The sequence below is a fragment of the Arvicanthis niloticus genome, chromosome 6 (genome assembly GCF_011762505.2).
Source record: "Arvicanthis niloticus isolate mArvNil1 chromosome 6, mArvNil1.pat.X, whole genome shotgun sequence".
Taxonomy (NCBI): Eukaryota; Metazoa; Chordata; class Mammalia; order Rodentia; family Muridae; genus Arvicanthis; species Arvicanthis niloticus.
In genome coordinates this window covers 106,551,137-106,570,384 of record NC_047663.1, presented here as the reverse complement: position 1 = coordinate 106,570,384, position 19,248 = coordinate 106,551,137, and the positions used below count along the sequence as shown (strand labels likewise).

The window sequence follows — 19,248 nt, the reverse complement described above, 5'->3', positions numbered from 1 at the left end:
AGCCTCACACCACCTCCCACTCCACAAAAGCTGTGTGTGCCTCCCTGCCTGCCTGGTACTTCCTCTCTCCAGCCAGTCAACCCAGAGCTGACACAGCAGATACAGTCTCATATGAATTGTGCAGGATCCCAAAAGAGGCTGCATCCATGGGAACCCCAGCTTAGGGTGCTGGGGATGAAGGACCTGGGTCATTGTCCTGCTTGCCCTTGGCCCCGCATCACCTGTACCACACAACAAAGGGTACAGGAACCTTCTGGAATGAAAACGTGGCACAGAGGCTTTGGGGGAAGAGTCCCAGATGGTGCGGTAGCACATTCTAGTTACATGTTAACAGCACACTCCTGTCACCTCAAGTCACTCTGTCAACTTGTCTTTAAATCAAGAGCCACCCTCAGCCTCGTGTCTTTGTCTCTGACTCCTGGCAGCGTTTTTTTTCCCCATCCCTGGTCTATTTTAAGCTCCCTAAAATCTGACAGAAAATCCCCAGACTCAGAGCGGGAGAGGGAAAATTGCCCATAGGCAAGATTCACAGCGGCAGAGACCACAGCTTGGCCATGAGTGTTTGTCAGTCTGTCCAGCAGTGACTAGCATGTAAGGATAGTCGCTAGGGTCCCACTCACCCGCTCTGGTCCTGCTTTCATATAGGACACCTGCCTGCCTCAGGCAGTTAAGACTGTTATGACCCTACCTCCCTCTACCTGGGGACTCCTGGTGGCCTTAGGCCTAGGTCTGGCTGTGCTGTCCTGACCAGCACTCACTTGGCTCTCATGAGGTCCTGGTCCTTGAGGGCAGAGCCCTGGAGGTAGATGACCCGCTGGGACCACAGGGGAATCTGCAGTACCCTGCGTACCTGGACATCCATTTCAGAGGGACACAGGATGACCACGTAGTAGTCCTGCTGGCAAGGCTGAATGTCAGTGCCTCTGAGCAGGCTCCTGCACCCCCCAACCCCCACCGGTTCTGTTTCCTGGGTGGTGTCACTCCAGGGCCTCATTGGACCACCACAGACCCCCCATCCAACACACATGGGACATAACCAGGATCTAGAGCACTCAGGAGCTTAGCCCAAACGTGGTATTCCTGCGCTGGAGCGGGAGTTGGGGGTTGAGGTGAGGTGAGGCTCCCTAGGGGTGCCCACAGCCTTACCTGGAGCCGGGGGTGGGCATAGAACTCATTCAGAAAATCCATGAGGAGATCGATCTTGAGGGAACTCACACACAGGACCACATGCTTCTCTGTCCGTGCTCGGTGGCGGCTATAGTTGCCCCCTGACTTCTGCCGCTCCATCCAGAGGTAGACAAGCTCTTCAAACTGTGGAGAGGGAGTAAAGATCACAGGCACCTGATGGGGAGCGGAGGGCAGGGCAGGCTGTAGTGCAGCAGCGTCACGGAGCTGCCAGGTGCTGCAAGAGCAGGCCTGCTTGGCTGGCAGGATGCAGCAGGGTGAGCAGAGACCAGAGCAGGGCCAGGATCAGAAACTGCTGTGTGGCACAGGTCATGAGAAGTCCAGCTTGTGGCCTCAGAAGCTACATGACCAGTAGCAGATGCCAGAGCCTATGCTCTGGACTCTGGACAGACATGAGAGTCCTGGCTCCTCCTATTGGCTTTCCCGACAGTATTAGGAAATCCTTAGCATGGAAGTTACACATTGGGTGTCTCTCTATCAACTGTGACCAGATCAGTTATCAGGTTTCTGATGTGGAAGCTGTGTTCAGGCCTTGCCAGTGGGGTTCCCTTGTGTTGAGTGGGGAGAGTTGTGGTGAGCACTGCCAGGTTCGCACAGTACTGGTTCTGCCCAAGGCCTCACACTGCATGTGGCTCTGAGGTCAGATGTCCACTGTCTGTTCTACCCTTGAGTATCTCTAGTCCACTTCTAGGACCGTGGCAGTGACCCTGATGGCTGTGTCCGCTCTGTAACTATTGTAACCTTCATCTCACTCCCATGGGTCCTCATGAGGAGACTTGTATCCAAGGGGTGTTGGGGAACACAGGAGCCCCCCGCAGGTGGACCAGGGTAGATCCTTGGTCTTGCTTCCAGCCTCTCTCAGGCCTCAGTCTCCTCGCATGAAAAGTGCAGGGGTATTTGCAGCTGTGGTGGTAAGAGAGCTAAAGGACTGACATGGATTCCTAAAGCAGGCTCACTGCTCAGAATCTCCAGATGGGAGCTGATCTGGAAGTACGTGTGTGTGTGTGTGTGTGTGTGTGTGTGTGTGTGTGTGTGTTTGTAATTTGTGGACCTGAGGTCATCTTGGATTATGGTGATTCCCAAATCCAATATCCATGGGCTACCTGTAGGTGGAACAAGGGCCACAAGGTCATATGGAGCTGGGCACAAGGTGGAACATGTGGTCTGGAGGCGGCCGTGATACTAACTACCAAACACAACTACTACCAGATAATGGGCACCTCCAGTTCCCCCGAAGTCCTAGGCCAGCCACAGCCTCACTCTGACCTGGCCTCCAGAGTATCCGTTGCCTACGTAATTGGGCACCGAGTCTTAAACACTCAACCCCTGTGGAGGAGAGCGAGCCTCAGTGTCAGGCCCACTTCAGAGCCTCCGAGAAGGCAAATAAGAGTTTTATTCCCACTTCACATCAAAGTAACTCTGGAGCTACTGGGACAGGGCTCATCCTCATCTGGGGAAGAGACCGGGGACCCCAAAGAGAGTCCTGATAGAAAATGAAGGCTGAGACTCGTGGGTGGATTGTCCCTGGCGATACCTGCCTCAGCTCCTGCTGTCAGAGAATCCCAATGAGCTGATGCGGCTATGAGGTGAGGGGCCAGAATGAGTCTCCGATGGCTTTGCAGTGGGGGCAGGGCAGCACAGTGAGGACAGGACCTATAGTGTGTAGAGGGACTGGGGAGGGGATCAAAAAAGATGACTTCCTGCAACGAAGGAATGTGACTTCATCTGGAAAAATCGTATGGGGCCTTTGCAGGGATCAGGATCTGGCCTTTATGTCAGGAAATAATCAGATGCTTGACCAGGGTGACCACCAGGAGGTGATCAATAAATCTTGGCTGTCACTGAACAATGGTATATACCACCAAAGCCCACACAGGATAAGCTGACGCAGATACCAAGTGCAGCTAGAAGAAGGGCAGAAGGAAGAGACGGTGAGCAACAGAGGAAAGGCCATGTGCAGGGTCTTCACTGAAGTAAAGGAATTTTGGAATTTCTTCTGTAAGCCAAGAGACGCTGAGGCCCGGAAACGGGCCAACCTGATGCTTTCAGAGCTCTCTGTGAACCATGCCACAGACACCAGATTTTGGACCTGTGGCCTCCATAACTGTGGAGTCTGTTTCTAAGTCCAGGTGTATGGCCATCTTCTAGCAGTCTTGGGAGATACCTGCACACCCTAGCTGTAGTGACTCTGACCAAAAGAGACTCATCTTGGATGTGACGACAGATAAAGGAAAGTACAGGCCCCGCTCGGACACATGCTTAACTATGAGAACCCAACAAACCTCAGCCGACTCCAGCATAACACTGTAAAAAGCCATATGTTGTGTTTCTCTCAGGAATTCAAAGATGGGTAATATTAGACAATTGCATTAATTTTTAAATGTGTAAAAAAAAACCTGTGTTATAAATCCTGTATTATCACTCCATTGGACTGATAAAAGTATTTAATTAAAAAAGAATTCTGGTTCTGGCAAACTGGAGTGAGAATGTCTTTAATCAGAGGCCAGACATCTGCCCAAATTCAACGGGTTGTCACAGGAAGGTCAGAGTGACAGCTCAGGGACAGCACATGGTATCTGACACAGCTTGCTAGATGCACACATTGGCACTGACAGAGCTCAGAAGAAATGCAGTGTCAACACAGGACAAAAAGACAATGTGGCCTGAGGAAACATAGCGAGAGCTTTGCGTCCTGATCAAACAACAAAACCTTTAATCCAAGCACACAGAGGCAGGAGGATCTCTGAGTTTGAGGCTAGCCTGGTTTATAAGCAAGCTCCAGAACTTTGCAAAGCCCCAGGAATGTCAGGGACTTGCTAGGAAATGCTAAAGTCTAACAAGCCACAACCTGTTCCTTGGCACACGTGTCAATAAAATCCTCATACGGGGAGTTGATCTTGAACCCCTGAAGGCTGAGGTTACAGGTGGACACTACCAGAGGCCTGGTCTGTCAATTATGCAGAATAGCAAGGAGCCAAGAAGCTTCTGAACAGGAGAGAGGGTTGGAGATACCTTCCAGAGTATTGTATATAGCGCCTCAGGAGTGGAAATACTGTTGGAGGGATGAAGGGGTGTGCACGGGGCTTAGGCAGAGCCATTCCATTTTACCATACATGTGCTATTCTGGGCGGGCTTGGCCCTCTGTGTGAGAAGCTAACCCTAAACTTTTGCAAGAAAACAGACTTGTGATTGAGGGAGGTTATGGTCCTTTTAGGTAAGACGAAACTGTCAAGGGGAAGTTCGGTGCATTAGACCTCATTAAAACCTCAACTGGAGAAGGGCAGGGCCCTTCAGTAAGGTGAGGGACAAGGTCCCAGACCAGCAGCTGTGAGCAGAACGCTCCAACACCAGCTTCTGGACACAGAGAAGGCAGCAGGTGGGATAAATGGAGGGACAGTGGTGGGAAAGGGGTGGGATTAGCACGCCTTGGGCTTTCAGTGCAGCATACGCTGGACGGGGCAGTGGAGAGGCAGGCAGTTCTTTCAGGAAGAAGTAGGGAGCTGCCTTCTGGGCTTGGGCTCAGTGCCCCATCCAAATGGGAGAGTAGCCCAAGGGCAGAGCTCAGGGGCAGCCCTGAAGCTGTGGTTGGGAAAGAGGGTGAATTTCACCCTCACAGTGTGTCTCTGCATAGGTAAGGGGTCACGTGTACCTAAGGTCACGTGTACCTAAGACCCTCAGGAAGGAAAAGCCTGTGCTCCAGGGTTGCTCCTGTGCAGAACACCACCTCACTGTTTACCAGAGTCAAGGAAGAACCTGTGCAGTGACCCACAGACCAGGCATCTCTGGCTTCAGTGCTCCCCAGGAATGGCCTTCCAACATGTGTTCACAACCCCCATGGACCCTCCTGCCCTTTGTCACTCCCCAGGCAGTGCCTCCTGATGTCCCTGTGCTGAGCATGCGCGCACCTGCAGTGGGAGCACCACGAGGGTGACACAGATCAGGATGACCACCAGGAGCTGGGATGGCCAGATCTTGGGCGTCACATCACCGAAGCCCACGGTTGAGAAAGTCACAATGCAGAAGTAGAAGGAGGTCAGCAGGTTCAAGTTGCCGCCTGCCCGCTCCAGGTGCTGGATCCCACAGGTCCTAGAAACAGGAAGAGCAGGGCTGCAGCAGTGGGGGAGGGGCTGCAGCAGTGGGGACAGGGGCTGGGGCCATGGATGGGAGGAAGTGAATGGAAAGAGACAGGGCTGCACTGTGGAGTGGGGCTGCCTGAGTTGGCTGCTGTGGACAGGGAAACAGGACCTTTCTACCTTCCCTCATCTCAGAGAGGTAAGGTTCTACTACTGCAGGGGACCCTGTCATCTAGGACCCGAGTGATGCATCCGTGATCATCAGGATACAGGTGACTGGCATGGATGCCCAGCACCCACAGGCAGACCTTGGGCCTCTGGCACCGAGTTTAAGTCTGAGCCTGGGAAAGCTGCCCATCCTGATCAGCAGTAAGGCGATGGGGCTGCAATGGTGAGGGGGTAGCCTTAGGTAGCAAAGGCGTGTGGCTGCATCAGTGATGGGTGGGACTGCTACAAGCAGCAGCAGTTCCTACCCCCAAGGCTTGCCAAGCTGTCCTCTCGGCCAGGCAGCCATCCGTAGCCAGTCATTCTTGCCTGAAGGATAGCAGGAGGTGACCAGGCCTCTTGAAGATGTGGAGCAGGACCACTCCACAGGCAGAAGCAGGAAGCTGGCAGGTTTGCCCATGTGGCCAGAAGCTTCCCACTTTAGGTGACCCTCCAAAAGACCCTGGCTGCTTCTAGACTCCAGTCTCCTTTTTTCCTTTTTCTTTCTTTCTTTCTTTTTCTTTTTTTCTTTTCTTTTTTTTTTTTTTTTTTTTTTTTGAGACAGGGTTTCTCTGTGTAGCCCTGGCTATCCTGGAACTCACTCTGTAGACCAGGCTGTCCTCGAACTCAGAAATCCGCCTGCCTCTGCCTCCCAAGTGCTGGGATTAAAGGCGTGCGCCACCACTGCCCGGCCCTAGACTCCATTCTCAACTGCACATAAAACCAAAGGCTCCCAATCCCCACACAGCCCAGAGGCCAGATCCCTTCAGAGTTGCGAACACAGACAGCTGAGCAGGACACTTTCAAGTTCAGATGTTGGGCCATTGTGTCCCTGAGCTCTGGACACAAATGTGTGGACCTAAGTTCTACAGTCAGCTTTGTGTCCCATCTGTTACCACTCCTTGGCCTGTCTTCTAGGCTTGAAGTCTGCTTGAGGAGTGTGCTAGCCATGGCCACTGATGGGACTGTGAGATGTCTAGGCACTCACCCTGTGAAGACCAGGCACAGCAGGGTGCAGAACAGGATGAGCACCTGGTTGAACATGGCTGACTGTGTACGCAGGATGGCACGGTGGAAGTCATTCTGCAGAGAATGCAGCCATCAGAACCCACAGATACCCTGATGCTTAATAAGCAGAGGTCTGCGCACACTTCCATCCTAGGAGAGGGTTACAGGCAACCTTGCCCTGTGCTGGTCACCCTGACCTCAGCTTGGTCTCAGAATAAGCCATGCAAGATATGCCAGAGGGCAGATAAGCCTTTTCTTCAAAACTGATGTCACTGTGCAACGGGGACAGGGCTGAGTCAGGGTGACTGGCCAGGAGGGGGCAGGCCACCAGGGAGATAGCTGTCATCTGGCTTTCATTTACAGGATGGGTAACCTTGGACAACCAACAGAGCCTAGCTACAGGGGTAGTTGGAACCTGCATTCTCCTGGTGCTGGTTCTGTGGCCCAGCTCTGGTCCTGCTTGCTCACACCCGTACACCCTGTCCCAGCTTCTTAGCCCTGGAAAAGCTGTCTCCACAGAAAGAGGAAGCTCAAGGCTGGACTGGAATGCACTCTCTGGGCCACTGCCTGGTGCAGCTAGCAGGTGGGAAAAGTGTTCTCCTGGAGATGGCAAGGGCCGGACCGCACTTACGATCATGTTCTCCAGCGCATGCTTGGCCAGCCAGCAGTTGAGAAACACAGGGATGAACAGGTTCCGAAGAGGTGGCCAGAAGACCTGTGGTGTGTGGGGGAGAGGTCAGGCGGGGTTTGGGGAGCAGAACTTGGGGCTGGGGCTCACCCACCGTGATGATGAAGGGCAGTGTGTTGATCATCTCCAAGACAAAAGACACATGGAAGATCTGCTCCCAGATGTTGCCCTGGGGAACAGAGGGACTTCAGAGTCGGGGGTGGGTGGGTGGGGGGAGGTGCAGGACCATAGGGCAGTCAGGGTCAGGAAAGGGGGCTGGGAGTTTGGGAGTGGACAGTCTTTGAATTAGGGATTCATGGGGATTGGGACTCAGGGCAGGGTGGGCACAGGGAGGGACTCACTTTGTAGCTGAGGTAAATGAGGAGCATGGTCTCTAAGAAGCTTATTGTGGCCACAATGACCTGAGTGAAGAAAAGCAAAGAGACTTGGAGCAGATCTGGGAACAGGGCCGGACCTATGAGGGACTCAGAAAACAAAGTCCTAAGAAAGCTGGGTATACATGTGTGCTCACATGCATGTGTCTGTATGTGTACATGCATGCATGTGTGTGAGTGTGTGTCTCTGTGTGTGTACTCACATGTATTTGTGCATGTGTGCATGTGTCCGTGTGTGCGCACGCGCGTACAGGGCTGCCTGTATCCTTGATGCTGAAGTAAGATGGTCTTGATTAGAAAGACTTGAAGGCTTAACTGCAGTAACTGCTCTAGGCCCTGGCTAGGGTAGAGGGCAGTCCAGACTCTGTCCCTGCCATTTTGAGGCACCCTGTGGACCATCAGGACAGATGAGGCAGGAGGGGTGGGGAACCTCAGGAGGTGGAGCCAGTGGTGAGGGGGTGGAGCTTAGTTGGCAGTACTCCTTGGGCCCTGTGTAGGGATGGAGCCTCACTACAGGCTTCTGTGAGTCCTACAGGATCCTACAGGCTGGGGACCCATAGGACTGAGACAGAGCTGGGGAAGACCTCTCAGAAGCTCACCTGAGTTACTGACCCCCACTTCTAGTTTAAAGGAAGATAGTTAGGATGGGATTAGGTAAAGACAGACAGCAGGAAGGACAGGTTCTAACCTAGAAAGCGATGAAGGGGAGTAGTATGCTCTCAGAAGTCTCTGGGAAAATCAGAGTAAGAGTTGTTAGGCCTTACTGAGCCTAAGTCTGTTTACTTAGTGGGCCTGAGTCCCCTGCTCACTGAACATGGGACCTTGGCTCTCTTAACCTGAGCCCTCTCCTTACTGAGCCCATAGGAGCAGTCTTACTGCGCAAGGAGAGCTGGGTTGGGACTCACCTGGATCACCCACAGTGCCATTTTCCTCTCCACCCACAGGATGGGAGCCCTAGGAAAAGATGTGAGGTGAGCCCCGGACAGGGTTACAACTGCCAGGGCATTTCCTCTTCAGGCTTCAGAAGAATGTCACCAAGGTAGTGAGAGCCCAGTGGCCAGATGTGGAGGGTGAGTGGAGGACCTGACTGTTCACTTCTAAGTCTGCCCCTCAGACAGAGAGCAGGAGAGCAGCCGCAGCGGCTGGCTTCAGCCAGTGTGCTAGGGTGCTGCTGAGCATGTCCCAGAGAACTGGATGGACCTCAGACTGAGACTGGGCATTGGCTCCACTAGAGCTGGACGGTTGAGCTCTCACCCTGGCCCAGTGTGGCCTGACAAATGGGAGCCGGGAGCAAACTCACCAGTGGAACTCAGAGGACGAGCCATTGAAAGTGTAGTTATACTTCGTGCAGCCCCAGCTGTGAAGAGACAAAAGCACTGGCCCAGCCACAGACTTCCAGGGCTAATACCATGTGCTCAGGGTGAAAGGAAAGGACCCCATTTTCTCACGCAGGGCCCACCATATGCCTCAATTGGAACTGGTGCTCTAACATGTAAGGAGCCTCCCTGGCATGCAGTGACCATGTAGGGAGGCCCTCTAACCAAGAAGGATAGAGAACACATCCCCGACTGGAGATCTGGGCCCTGCAGTGTGGTACTGCTCTGGGGGGGGGGGGGGGTTGAGGACAACAAGCTCCAGGGAGGGCCACCCCGCACAACCACAGAAGTCCTAGTGTGAACTCTTACGCCCTCTGGAGGTCAGAGCTCCCTGGACAAGCCTGGATAGTTCCTGAGAGCCCCAAAGAATGTTCCTAGCTTAAGGAGAAGCATCAGTAATGGCCATCCCCAAACCACTTGAAGATAAGCATATCCAAGCATCTTGGAACCAACTGATGAGAAGAAGCAGGGCATTGCCAATATGCTAGTTCTGTTCCAGTCCAGAACCAGCACCAGGCTCAGTTACCACTGGGACCTTGCTGCTCACAGAACCCAGAAGGGGGCAGCTCCTAGCCTCTCCTCTTGCATGGACCTACTTTTTACCCAAGCCTTATTGGGGCTGTTAGACTCCTCAGCACCCAAAGAAGTCTTTGAGCTATGCACCGACCCTCTCTCTCACCGTCTTCTCCATCTATCTACTTACCTTTCATCATCAATCACTCACCTATCCATCCTTCACCTCATCTATGGTCCATGCATCCATCTACCCATCATCATCTGATCTGTAATTCATGTATCCATCTATTGATGCATCCTCTTGTCCGACACCTACTCTGCATCCCGCCTCCTAGCTATCCAACTACCCACGCATCTATCCACCCAACCATCTACTCATCCAGCTGTATACTGTCCATCATTCATTTATCCATCCACCACCTAAATATTCATCAACTACCCACCCCTACTATCCCTGCTAGTGACAGACATGATGGACTTGGGTTCTCTAGGGAGGTGGACACAGAAGTCCTGAGCTTTTGGACTTGGAAAAGGTGAAACAGACCCAGAAAAGTGTTTTGAGTCAGCTATAACCTCTGTTTGTCCTCAAACAACTATAGAGACTCTTCCATCCTCTGACCTGGACAGTAATAAAAGGTTTGTTCTCAATAGCCTGTGACGGTTTCTGTTCTGAAAGTGGACAACAAATGAAGAAAGGAATTCAGTAAAACTTTGCACACAGGCTCCAGCATCCAGCCTCCTGCCTGGAGATTTATGGGACCCCAGCAGCTCAGGCACTCAAACCCCAAGCTCTGACTAAGGAGTCCTTTGGCATCTGAGCTCACTTGTCAGATCTGCTGGTATGCAAATCAGAGGCCAAAGGAGCTCAAAAAAACAGGACTCAGTGGAAGTAACCAGCAAAGGGAAGGGTCAAGCACAGCATCCCCAGAGGGATGAGGGAAACCAAGAGGTGAGGGATGCAGAACTCAGATTTGGGGAGGGGTGTCACCTCAGCACAGAATAGAGAAAATAGAAGGAACAGGGTAGGAAGCAGGAGAGACAAGCATACAGGTGGTCCAGGACCCAGCTTCCAAGCCCCACAGGACACAATTCAGGACAATCCTGGCAGCGAGGGCAGTCTGGATCAGCCCAGGGATGAGCCAGAAGCATGCTAAGGCATCCCCAGGCATCCCCAGGCACAGGGAGGCCGGCGGCTTTCAGGGAAGACAATGGCACCGGACAGGATATGGGCTGGGAAACAGCATAGCATCTCACAGCAGGCAGGGCAGTGGGAGGACCAGAGAGAAAACTTCAGAGGAAGAACTGTCAGCCTCATCAGCTGGGCTCCTATACGGACACTTGCTAGCAGACACCTCTTCCTCCAGGTGGTTGAAACACACGGTGGCTGCAAGCACAGCTCTACCCTGGTACCCTATCTTCACACCAACCCAGTTACCATCCTGGGCTAGACTGAGTGGCCCTAGGCATGACTTGGGGACAAGGTCATACTGGGAGAAGGGAAGACCCACAAGGCTCTTGTGACAGGGCTTCTTGGGAGTCTGGTGAGGTGCTGCTCACAAGTCTCCCATACAGATTCCTGTAATGCCAGTGGAACTCAATGGGAAGGCTCAGCCTCAGGACCCCAGCCCCAGCCCTACAGGTCACCCACCATCCGATGCCCTGGTCTGGGTTGTCGAGCAGGACACGGACGATATACAGCAGGCAGGTGAGGAGCTTGAGGGAGAAGTTGAACAGCCGGATCCTCAGGCCTGTTAGGAGAGGCACATCAGGGCAGGAGCATCAAGGAGCATGCCCGCCCCCTCTGCTGGGGGCTCTCAACAGCTCCCTCCTGAAGTGGTTCCCCCATAGACACCTCCACTTGTATTCTAGATGCAGAGGACAGATGTATCTATACTAACCTCCCCCTGCCAGACCCATCTGACCACTGTAGAAAAGGCACTGAGGCTTTCAGTGCAGAGGCTTGGGGATGCAGGGCATTAGGGTACAGGGGATTTTCTAAGACCACTTCACTCATGGGATTCGATTTAGGGGACGTGGAGCCATAGCCTTACCTCCAAGCCCCTTCTTGCATCCCAGGTAGGTCCAGAGTGGTCAAGCTTAAAGTTGGGAAGGAGGAGGGGAAGCATGGAGTTGGGGATCCCTAGGGGGTCTGGAGTGACAGAGGGGAGGTGACTCAGCTGGCTTCTGTGGACAACCTAGCCCAGTTCAGCTCAGGGTCCAGCATGGGGGCCATGTCTCAACATGCTGGGCTTCCCTGGGATGCCCAGGTGACCTTTTCCCTCTGCCCACATAGTTGGGACCTCTTCCTGAACTGCCAGTCCCTGCCCATCCCCTCCACCCAGAGCATGCCAGGCCCCTGACTCACTGGATCTTTGGTTTTTGATGAAGAACAGTTTGAGCCGTTCTTTGAAGGTGTTCTCATTGACATAGAACTCCACCTGAACCCTGAGGGAGGAGAGGAAGCCTGGGCTTAGGGTCAGGGCGTTCAGGCCCAAGGCAGGAGCTGGACCCTCAAGCCAGGAGCCGAGCCCCAAGCCCAACTGAGTTCTTTCAAACCACATGAGCAGAGAGGAACTTGGGAGGGACAATGTCCCTACTTTGGACCATCAAGGTCTGTTTCTGATGCAGCCAAATGGTCCTCCCAAAGCCTCCCCTGAGTACACCTGCAGCCACTGGTGTACTATCTGCTCAACATCCAGAGCCCTCCAGGCCCTAAGGAGATCCCGGCTACAGCAGCCACAGTGCTCTGGGCATTGGGTGCTCAAATCTTAATAAATGTAAAAGCTCCTAAACAGGAACTCACAGTCATTACGTCTGGTGACCTCTGGGGTTTGTGTTCTGAGGCCTGTAATCATATCTGGAGGATGGTCAGGAGGGTCAGGAGGAAGAAATCATCTGTAAACTGTCCCTCTTCCCATCCTGTGGGCCTGGTCATCAGCCTTCTATACTCCATCCTCCACTGCCCATGGCACCACACGCAGGCCAGCCTCTGAGGTGTGGCCACACCCACGCTCTCTGAGGTCCTAAGATCACCCAGTGTAAATAGAGAGTGAGTTCTTCACTGTTCACTGATGCCCCAGTGCCACACCCAGGAAGAGTCGTGTGTTCACTGAGAATAACTGTGGCTAAGGGAAGATAAGCCTCTGTTCTCAATCCCCCAGCCTCAGATGTGGCCCTGCCCTACCCAACCCATTCTGAAGCTGGAGACGAAACATCAGTGCTGATATAGGAAGAATGGGAGGAGTTCGAGTTTGGAGCCTGGACTCCTGTAGCAGGTGTGGCCAGCTTGCAGCATTTTTCCCTGTGAACTGGGGCAATCATGTATCCTTGAGTGGACCAAGGCTCACTGTGACGGACACAGGGCTCCTATCAGAACATCCTCCCCAACAGGCTGCAATGTCCCCAGGATGTAATGAGATGGAACACAGCACCAGGGACCATAGGGCAGTGTAGGGTCACAACTCAGAGGGTAGAGGGACAGGGTGCCCTGCAGGCTTGTTTTGCTGCCTGGAAGGACCCTCCAAGAAGAGGTTGCTGCCTCTCTGTAGGCACAGGAGACAAACATCAGCTGACTTGTTTCTGCTATTTCCCACTCACTGTTACCGTCTCCTGGGGAAGGGGGCACCAAACCCAGGGGGAGCATGTAGATCCTAACACTGCTTTCCTCTCATCAGGTACTGGCTCTGTCAAGACAGTTGGAGGGTTTAATGTCAGTGCCTGGCTAGCACTGACTATTCCAACAGCCCCCAAAGTGTTTTAACTAGTCGCTATCAGAGACCTGAGTTTGACCCCAGGTCCCAACATGGTGGAGAGAGCTGCACCAATCTTCACATGCATGGTATGGTACATGCCTGTCCCAACAAGCACATGCCAAAAAAAAAGTATATATATAAAAAAAGTATATATATAAAGTATAATAAAATATTGTTAAAACACCAGTCAGCATACCCTAAAGCCTGGTGTGCTCAGCAGCCTTGCTCTGATGTCCTGTCCCTGGCTGGGGAGGGGCCCAGGTCACAGCGGCTCTGCTGGTCACAGAATTCCCTAAGTGTTCAAGGGCCTGGTCATCTTGCTTGGGACAAGGTACCATTGGTGCAGGACCATGACTTGATCTACCCTGGACCTCACAGCAAGCCAAGCTTCCCGTAGGCAAGTAGGGGCCAGCCCAGTGCTAATGGCTTGTGTACCTCAGCGTATCCCACTATACTTCTGAACCTCACTTTACCAAGCACCTCACTGTCCCTCAATACACCCTTCTATCCCAGCATATATCCCTGCATGCCCCACAAACTACACTGTACACCAGCAAGCTTCATGCCCCACATTGTCCAGCACACCCACCATGCCACAACACATCTCTGCACCCCACTTTATCCAGAATACACCACCGTGTCCCCACAGTGCCCTGGTGTACCAGGCTATATCTAGTGCAAAACTATACCCTATATGGCAGCACAATTTATTTTTTTAATTCGGTGCTAGGAGCTGGAGGCCAGATAGGACACTGTACTTGAGTGACTCTGGAGAGTCAGCTGTGCAACTTTCTCTTTGAAGGTGCCTGAGGCAAGGTAGACAGGCTGGATGGGGATGGGGGCAGAGAAGTCACTGTCACGGGGCCTGAGGGGTCACCTGTGTCCTAAAAGCATGTAAGGAGCTCATGAACCCCTCTCCTGTCCACCCACCTCCTCTATAATAAAGGCCTCAATAAAGCTCTTCTCACCTGCTCAGCCCCACAGGGCCCTCAGCAGGTGGCCAAGATTTTTGCTAGGCAAAGGTGGCAGCCTGTCTCCATCTCCCTTAGGGCCTAGACCACAGCCTTTCTGCCCACTGTGGTTCCTCTCCCCCATCTTTGGCTTACTCCCATGCCGTCCCTAAACAGGGATGGTCACAGGAGTCTTCTACAATCTGCCAGATCAAGGCACCAAATTCTACCTGCCATGGGTGTGCCCCCAGTGGCTGGGGTGGCTATTCACTGTGGACTCACACACTTCCCTTGGGCAGACTTATCCATGGCTGACCCACCAATGTTTCCTCTCCAACCACAGGGAACCCCATCTGGGGAAGGACAGAACCCTGGCCCTCCCTCTGTTCCTGTACTCTGCTGCCCCATCTCACTAGACATTCTCATGGGACATTCTTGTTGGTTGTCCCCTGCTGCTTTCCACATGTCTGACCACGGCCCCTAGGTCTCTTGAGTGCCCAGCTCTCCACCATGCCCATGGTCACTTCCACCTTCACTTTCCGGGGTCCTGGGCCCTTGAGGCCTCCCGTCTTTCTTGTCATCTTCCCAGCAGCATCTTGAGATCAGAAAACTCAGCAGCCTGTAAAGACCAAGAAGCCGCCAGGCCCTGTGCTGCTCACTGAACGGCTTGTGACACTCAACACTGCCCCTGTTGGCATCCTCGCCCAGCTCCAGAAAGCTGACCTGGCTAATGGCATCCTCCCCGGACCAGGCTGACCCTGACTAATGCCACCCATGAGCAGAACACCACCACCTCCCAGCAGGGCTGCCTATTAGGCTGACAACACCCATTTGTATGGATGGCCCCAGGTGTTTTGTGGGTAGTGCCCACCCACGGCTGAAGGTGTCTTCCAGGAGGAGCCACAGGCCTGCCTGCCTCCCTTGAAGTCAGAGCTGTATAATGCCCGAGAAATCAATGAATTCTTTTTTACTTTTAAATTTTAATGACCTGTGGCCACCCACTTCCTCTAGCACCACACAAAGCAGGGATTAAAACCATCCATTTTACTCCAACCTATGTTTAAGACACCAGGTTTGATCTGCCATAGATGAAGACACAGGGCACAGCCCTGTGAGAGCAGAGGGAGTTTATGGATGGCCTGTACTTCTTACAGCCTCTGCTCACAGACACCTTTGGACCTATATGATCTAGGCCTTTTGATGGCTTTCTGGTTACATTGACTTTGACCCCATGGTGTGCTGCTGGTCCCAGGCCCCATGCCCATCCTTTCTCTGAGCTCATTCCCAAGGGACACAGTGGGACACATGAAGCTCCTGGGAGTCACAGAGTGTAAGGATGGAGAGCCCGTGGCCACTGGGAAACTGGAGAGATGCAGGCTCTGCCTCTTGCCTGACTTTAGCTTCCTCACTGGGAACAATGATGCTCCCTATCCCCAGTATCACAGAGTACCTGACAGAGGCAAGTATTTTATTAATGGTGAAGGTAAGATGTATCCCACTGTGTCCCTTGGGATTGAGCTCAGAGAGAGGATGGGTATGGGGTCCAGGACCAGCAGCACCCCATGGGGTCAAAGTCAACGCAACCAGAAAGCCATCTCAGGCCTAGATCATTCAGTACATCACACTGAAAACTCACAGACTGGCTGCACACACACCAGCCATGCCCACAGACCTTGGGTAGGCATAGGCCCAACCACCAGTCTGAGCCAGAGTAAAATACATGACCCACCTTGGTGCGGGGCTAGAGAGCACAGTTATGGTACTGGCTGCTTTGGTAAGTGGGTAAGAAGGGCCCAATAACAGGCTCCCAGGGGCAACTCAAACCTGCTCCTCCCTGCATCTTCAGAGGGCTGGCCGAGTGGAAAGAGACCTGATGCTCCTACAACCCCAAGCCTTCATAATCCTCAGGGGAGTCCAGTGGAAATCTATCTGTAGCACATTCCTGTGGCTCTGGATCATCCTTGGGGACTATGGCTCCCTAGAAAGGCCCCTTAGAATGCTTCAGGCTTCAGCCCTATACAGCCTGGGGGCAGGCAGCAGAGTTGGGCTAGCCAGGTATGGGTCTTCAAGGTCCACCTGGGAAACTGAGAGAAGAGATCCAGTGTGGCCTGGGAAAAGGGTACTGGCTTCTCAAACTAACACTAACTTTCCTGGCAAGGCAGCTTTCTTTGGACCCAGGGACTCTCTGAGGAGCCTATGATACAGGCAGCCACAGACAGGTTCTTGCTTCCTACTGTTACCAGGTCTGAGGCCCAGCTCCTCAGGTGCACTGAGGCCCTCAGGTGCACTGAGGCCCAGTGCTCCTCAGAGCACTGCACGCGGTGGTTACCTCTGTCCACGCCTGTTTTTTACTGCACCACAGGGCCCTGAACAAGGAGATGGAGGTGTAGACTGTGGCCCCAGCTACCTAGCCCACAGCTACAGGGTCATAATAGGCTGAACCACAGTGGCAGGGAAGCACCCCAAACTGCCAGTAGCTGGAAACACTGAGCAAATGCTGGTTACCAATCCCCTTCATCAATGGAAATGCCGGACGAGACCCTACTTGGAGACCACTCTGACAGTGGTGGATCTGGGTCCCAGGAGCAAGCCACAACAGGCTTCCTTGAGGGGCTCTGGCTGCCCCAGTCTCAAAGTCTTTGTCACATGGCCTAACTCTTAGCTGAAGATGGAGAGGTACCCAGTAGAGCAGCACTGGGCCCTTGGAGACATCAACGCACATAGGAAGCAGAAAAGAGCTAGGCTGTGTGCTCTGGGATACATGAACACTGTGGCCATGCAGGCATGGTGGCATACCTGCATCCTGTCATCAGGCTGAAGGTCTGGACGCCACTGGCTTCAGGCACTATGGTGGTTTGAATGTGGGGGAGAATTCGAGGGTGGGGAGGTGGGAGTGGGGGGGTAGGTGGGTGCATATCCTCATAGAAGCATGAGGAGGGGGGTTGAGATAGGAGGTTCCTGGGTGGTGGGGGAAGGGGGATAAGGGGGTAAAATCTGAAATGTAAATATAATATCCAATAAAAATAAATTAAAAAAAAAAAAGAATGGCTGTACCTGGCCAGTTCCAGGTAACCCGACCTTGAGTTTCCCTAGACTACTCTGCCATGAAGAAGGGACTTAAATCAACACCAGGAACCTGCGTAGACTCACATACTTGAATGCCTTGTCCCAGTCACCAACAGTTTGGGAAGGTGGGAGGTATGGCCTTGTTGAAATTGTTGAAGGAGGTGTGTTACAGGGGGCAGGCTTTGGGGTTTCAAAAGCCCATGTCATTCCCAGTTAGCTCTCTCTGCTTCATGCTTGAACATAAGATACAAGCTCTCATCTACTGCCTCAGCACCATGCCTGCCTGCCTGTTCCCCACCACGATAGCCATGGACTCGCCCAGTCAACTCTTTCTCCTTTAAGTTGCCCTGGTGGTGGTGTTTTATTACAGCAATAGAAAAGTAACTAAAACCAGACACCCACCCCTGGAGAGCCCATTTCCCGTCCACAGATTCTTTCCAAGAGGACCATTAATCTCTTTGCCTTCAGCCCCAGACCCCAGAAAAAGAAACACATGCTGGTCCTTGAAAGTTCTGACCAACACTGTCATGTTCCTGGCTGGCTGGTGGCCCAAGGTAATGAACAAGAGTAGCTTTCCTCATGGGCCTGGTTCTCAGGGCATGAGGACCCATCTGTCCCTGAGACAGTCCCTCCCCTGTGAAGAAGCACTTACTGAGAAAGGGAAGAGTCCAGGCTGAAATCTTCCACATGAAGCCTGGAGACAGAGTGGACACATCAACATAGAAGGTGGATGAGGTCCCAAGACCATATTGGGGCTCCAGGCAGAATCTCAGAGTAATGGGGTATACCTGAAGTCCCCATACCTGTGATCTGTGGAGCCCCAGGCATGATAGGTATTGTCAGGGCAGGCAGCCTAGCATGCAAGGCAGGTGGAAGCCAGGCCTACCCCTCTGTGTTGGAGAAAGCAGCAGAGACTGCAGGTGCTGGCACATGCAGGCCCTGGATTCTGGCCAGAGGGAGTGGCAGCCACAGGGAGGACAGGATCCTGCTTTTAGTCAAGAGATAAGGATCTGCCTCTCTCTCATCCAGTGTTAAGCCTACCTCAGGCATCTTTGTGACTCTGTGTCCAGCAGTGACCCTTACAGTAACACTGTAACTGAGGAAGCTGAAGCCAGCTGAGCAGTTCCTATCCAGGGTCACATTTGGGCACAGTAAACCTTGGATGGCCTCTCCCTTGGTTTCCTACTTGGAGCTGATGCTTCTTGGGTGACAGAGGAATGGACCTGGCCAGCTCCAGACAACCTGATCTTGAGTTTTCCTAGACTACCCGGCCATGAAGAAGGGGCATCAGGAATTCTGCAGTACCAGCCTGTGTTGAGTGTTGACTGTGTGCAGTCTGGGTCAGCCCTCCAACCAAGGACTTCAGTGGAGCCCCTCTCCATTTTCAAAGCAACTATCTTCCAAGAGAGGAAACAAGAATTCATCAAAGGTCACTACAGACCTCAGGTGGCACCCTGTACAACCTCCATTGGGACCTCTGTGAGCCAGGATCCTGCTTCATATTCTAGTAGGCAGCCCCTCCTGGTCCCTGGGTGTGTCCACCTGTCAGAGTAGGGAGTGAGGCACCAGGGAGTCTGGGAAGGGTGAGGGGTGCTGGCTGTATGGAGGCTGTTCAGAGGAGCCACTTGGTGGTCAGGGGAGGACCCAAGGTCCTGGAATATTGTGGGGACCATGAGGTTCTAGACATGGAGGACAAGAAAGTCCCAGCAAGGAAGATCCAGGGGAATCATCTCCTAAGCCCAAGAATACTTGGGTGAGTGCAGCTGGGGAGGGGGAGAGACTCTGCTCCCTGCAACTGGACTGATAGCTGGAGCCTTCCCGGGAGAACATCAAGACAGTGTACGAGCCTGAGAAGCTGCCCTGGCCTTTGTGAGGGGCATGGGGGACTCACTGGCATATGATGGTCAGGGGCAGATCCTGGGAACGGGAGTGTGGACAGGGAGTCTGGCTGGCTGTTGGTAGACTTGGCCGGAGTGTGAAGCCATGACCCACTAAGATGGAGAATGGTAAGGACGTAGATGTCAGGAGGTGTTAAGATGGGGTCTTGGCGTGCAGG

General features: G+C 53.1%; 1 protein-coding gene across 10 annotated transcripts in view; it reads right to left on the bottom strand.

The window, feature by feature from the left end:
* Positions 1 to 19,248, bottom strand: part of Kcnt1 (potassium sodium-activated channel subfamily T member 1) — a 53,759-nt gene that overhangs the window by 17,295 nt on the left and 17,216 nt on the right. For 5 of the 10 annotated variants that reach the window (XM_076937594.1, XM_076937592.1, XM_076937593.1 and 2 more), the window contains exons 2-12: positions 11,790 to 11,869; positions 11,073 to 11,172; positions 8,833 to 8,889; positions 8,438 to 8,486; positions 7,500 to 7,559; positions 7,253 to 7,327; positions 7,102 to 7,185; positions 6,451 to 6,545; positions 5,091 to 5,271; positions 1,147 to 1,311; positions 759 to 895 (exon numbers count right to left, since the gene is read on the bottom strand). In XM_076937594.1, coding sequence (XP_076793709.1) covers positions 759 to 895; positions 1,147 to 1,311; positions 5,091 to 5,271; positions 6,451 to 6,545; positions 7,102 to 7,185; positions 7,253 to 7,327; positions 7,500 to 7,559; positions 8,438 to 8,486; positions 8,833 to 8,889; positions 11,073 to 11,172; positions 11,790 to 11,869 — 1,083 coding nt within the window. Of the gene's footprint in view, positions 1 to 758; positions 896 to 1,146; positions 1,312 to 5,090; positions 5,272 to 6,450; positions 6,546 to 7,101; positions 7,186 to 7,252; positions 7,328 to 7,499; positions 7,560 to 8,437; positions 8,487 to 8,832; positions 8,890 to 11,072; positions 11,173 to 11,789; positions 11,870 to 17,844; positions 17,887 to 19,248 lie in introns of all 10 variants that reach the window. The other 5 variants (XM_076937599.1, XM_076937595.1, XM_076937596.1 and 2 more) reach the window with 2 other exon arrangements.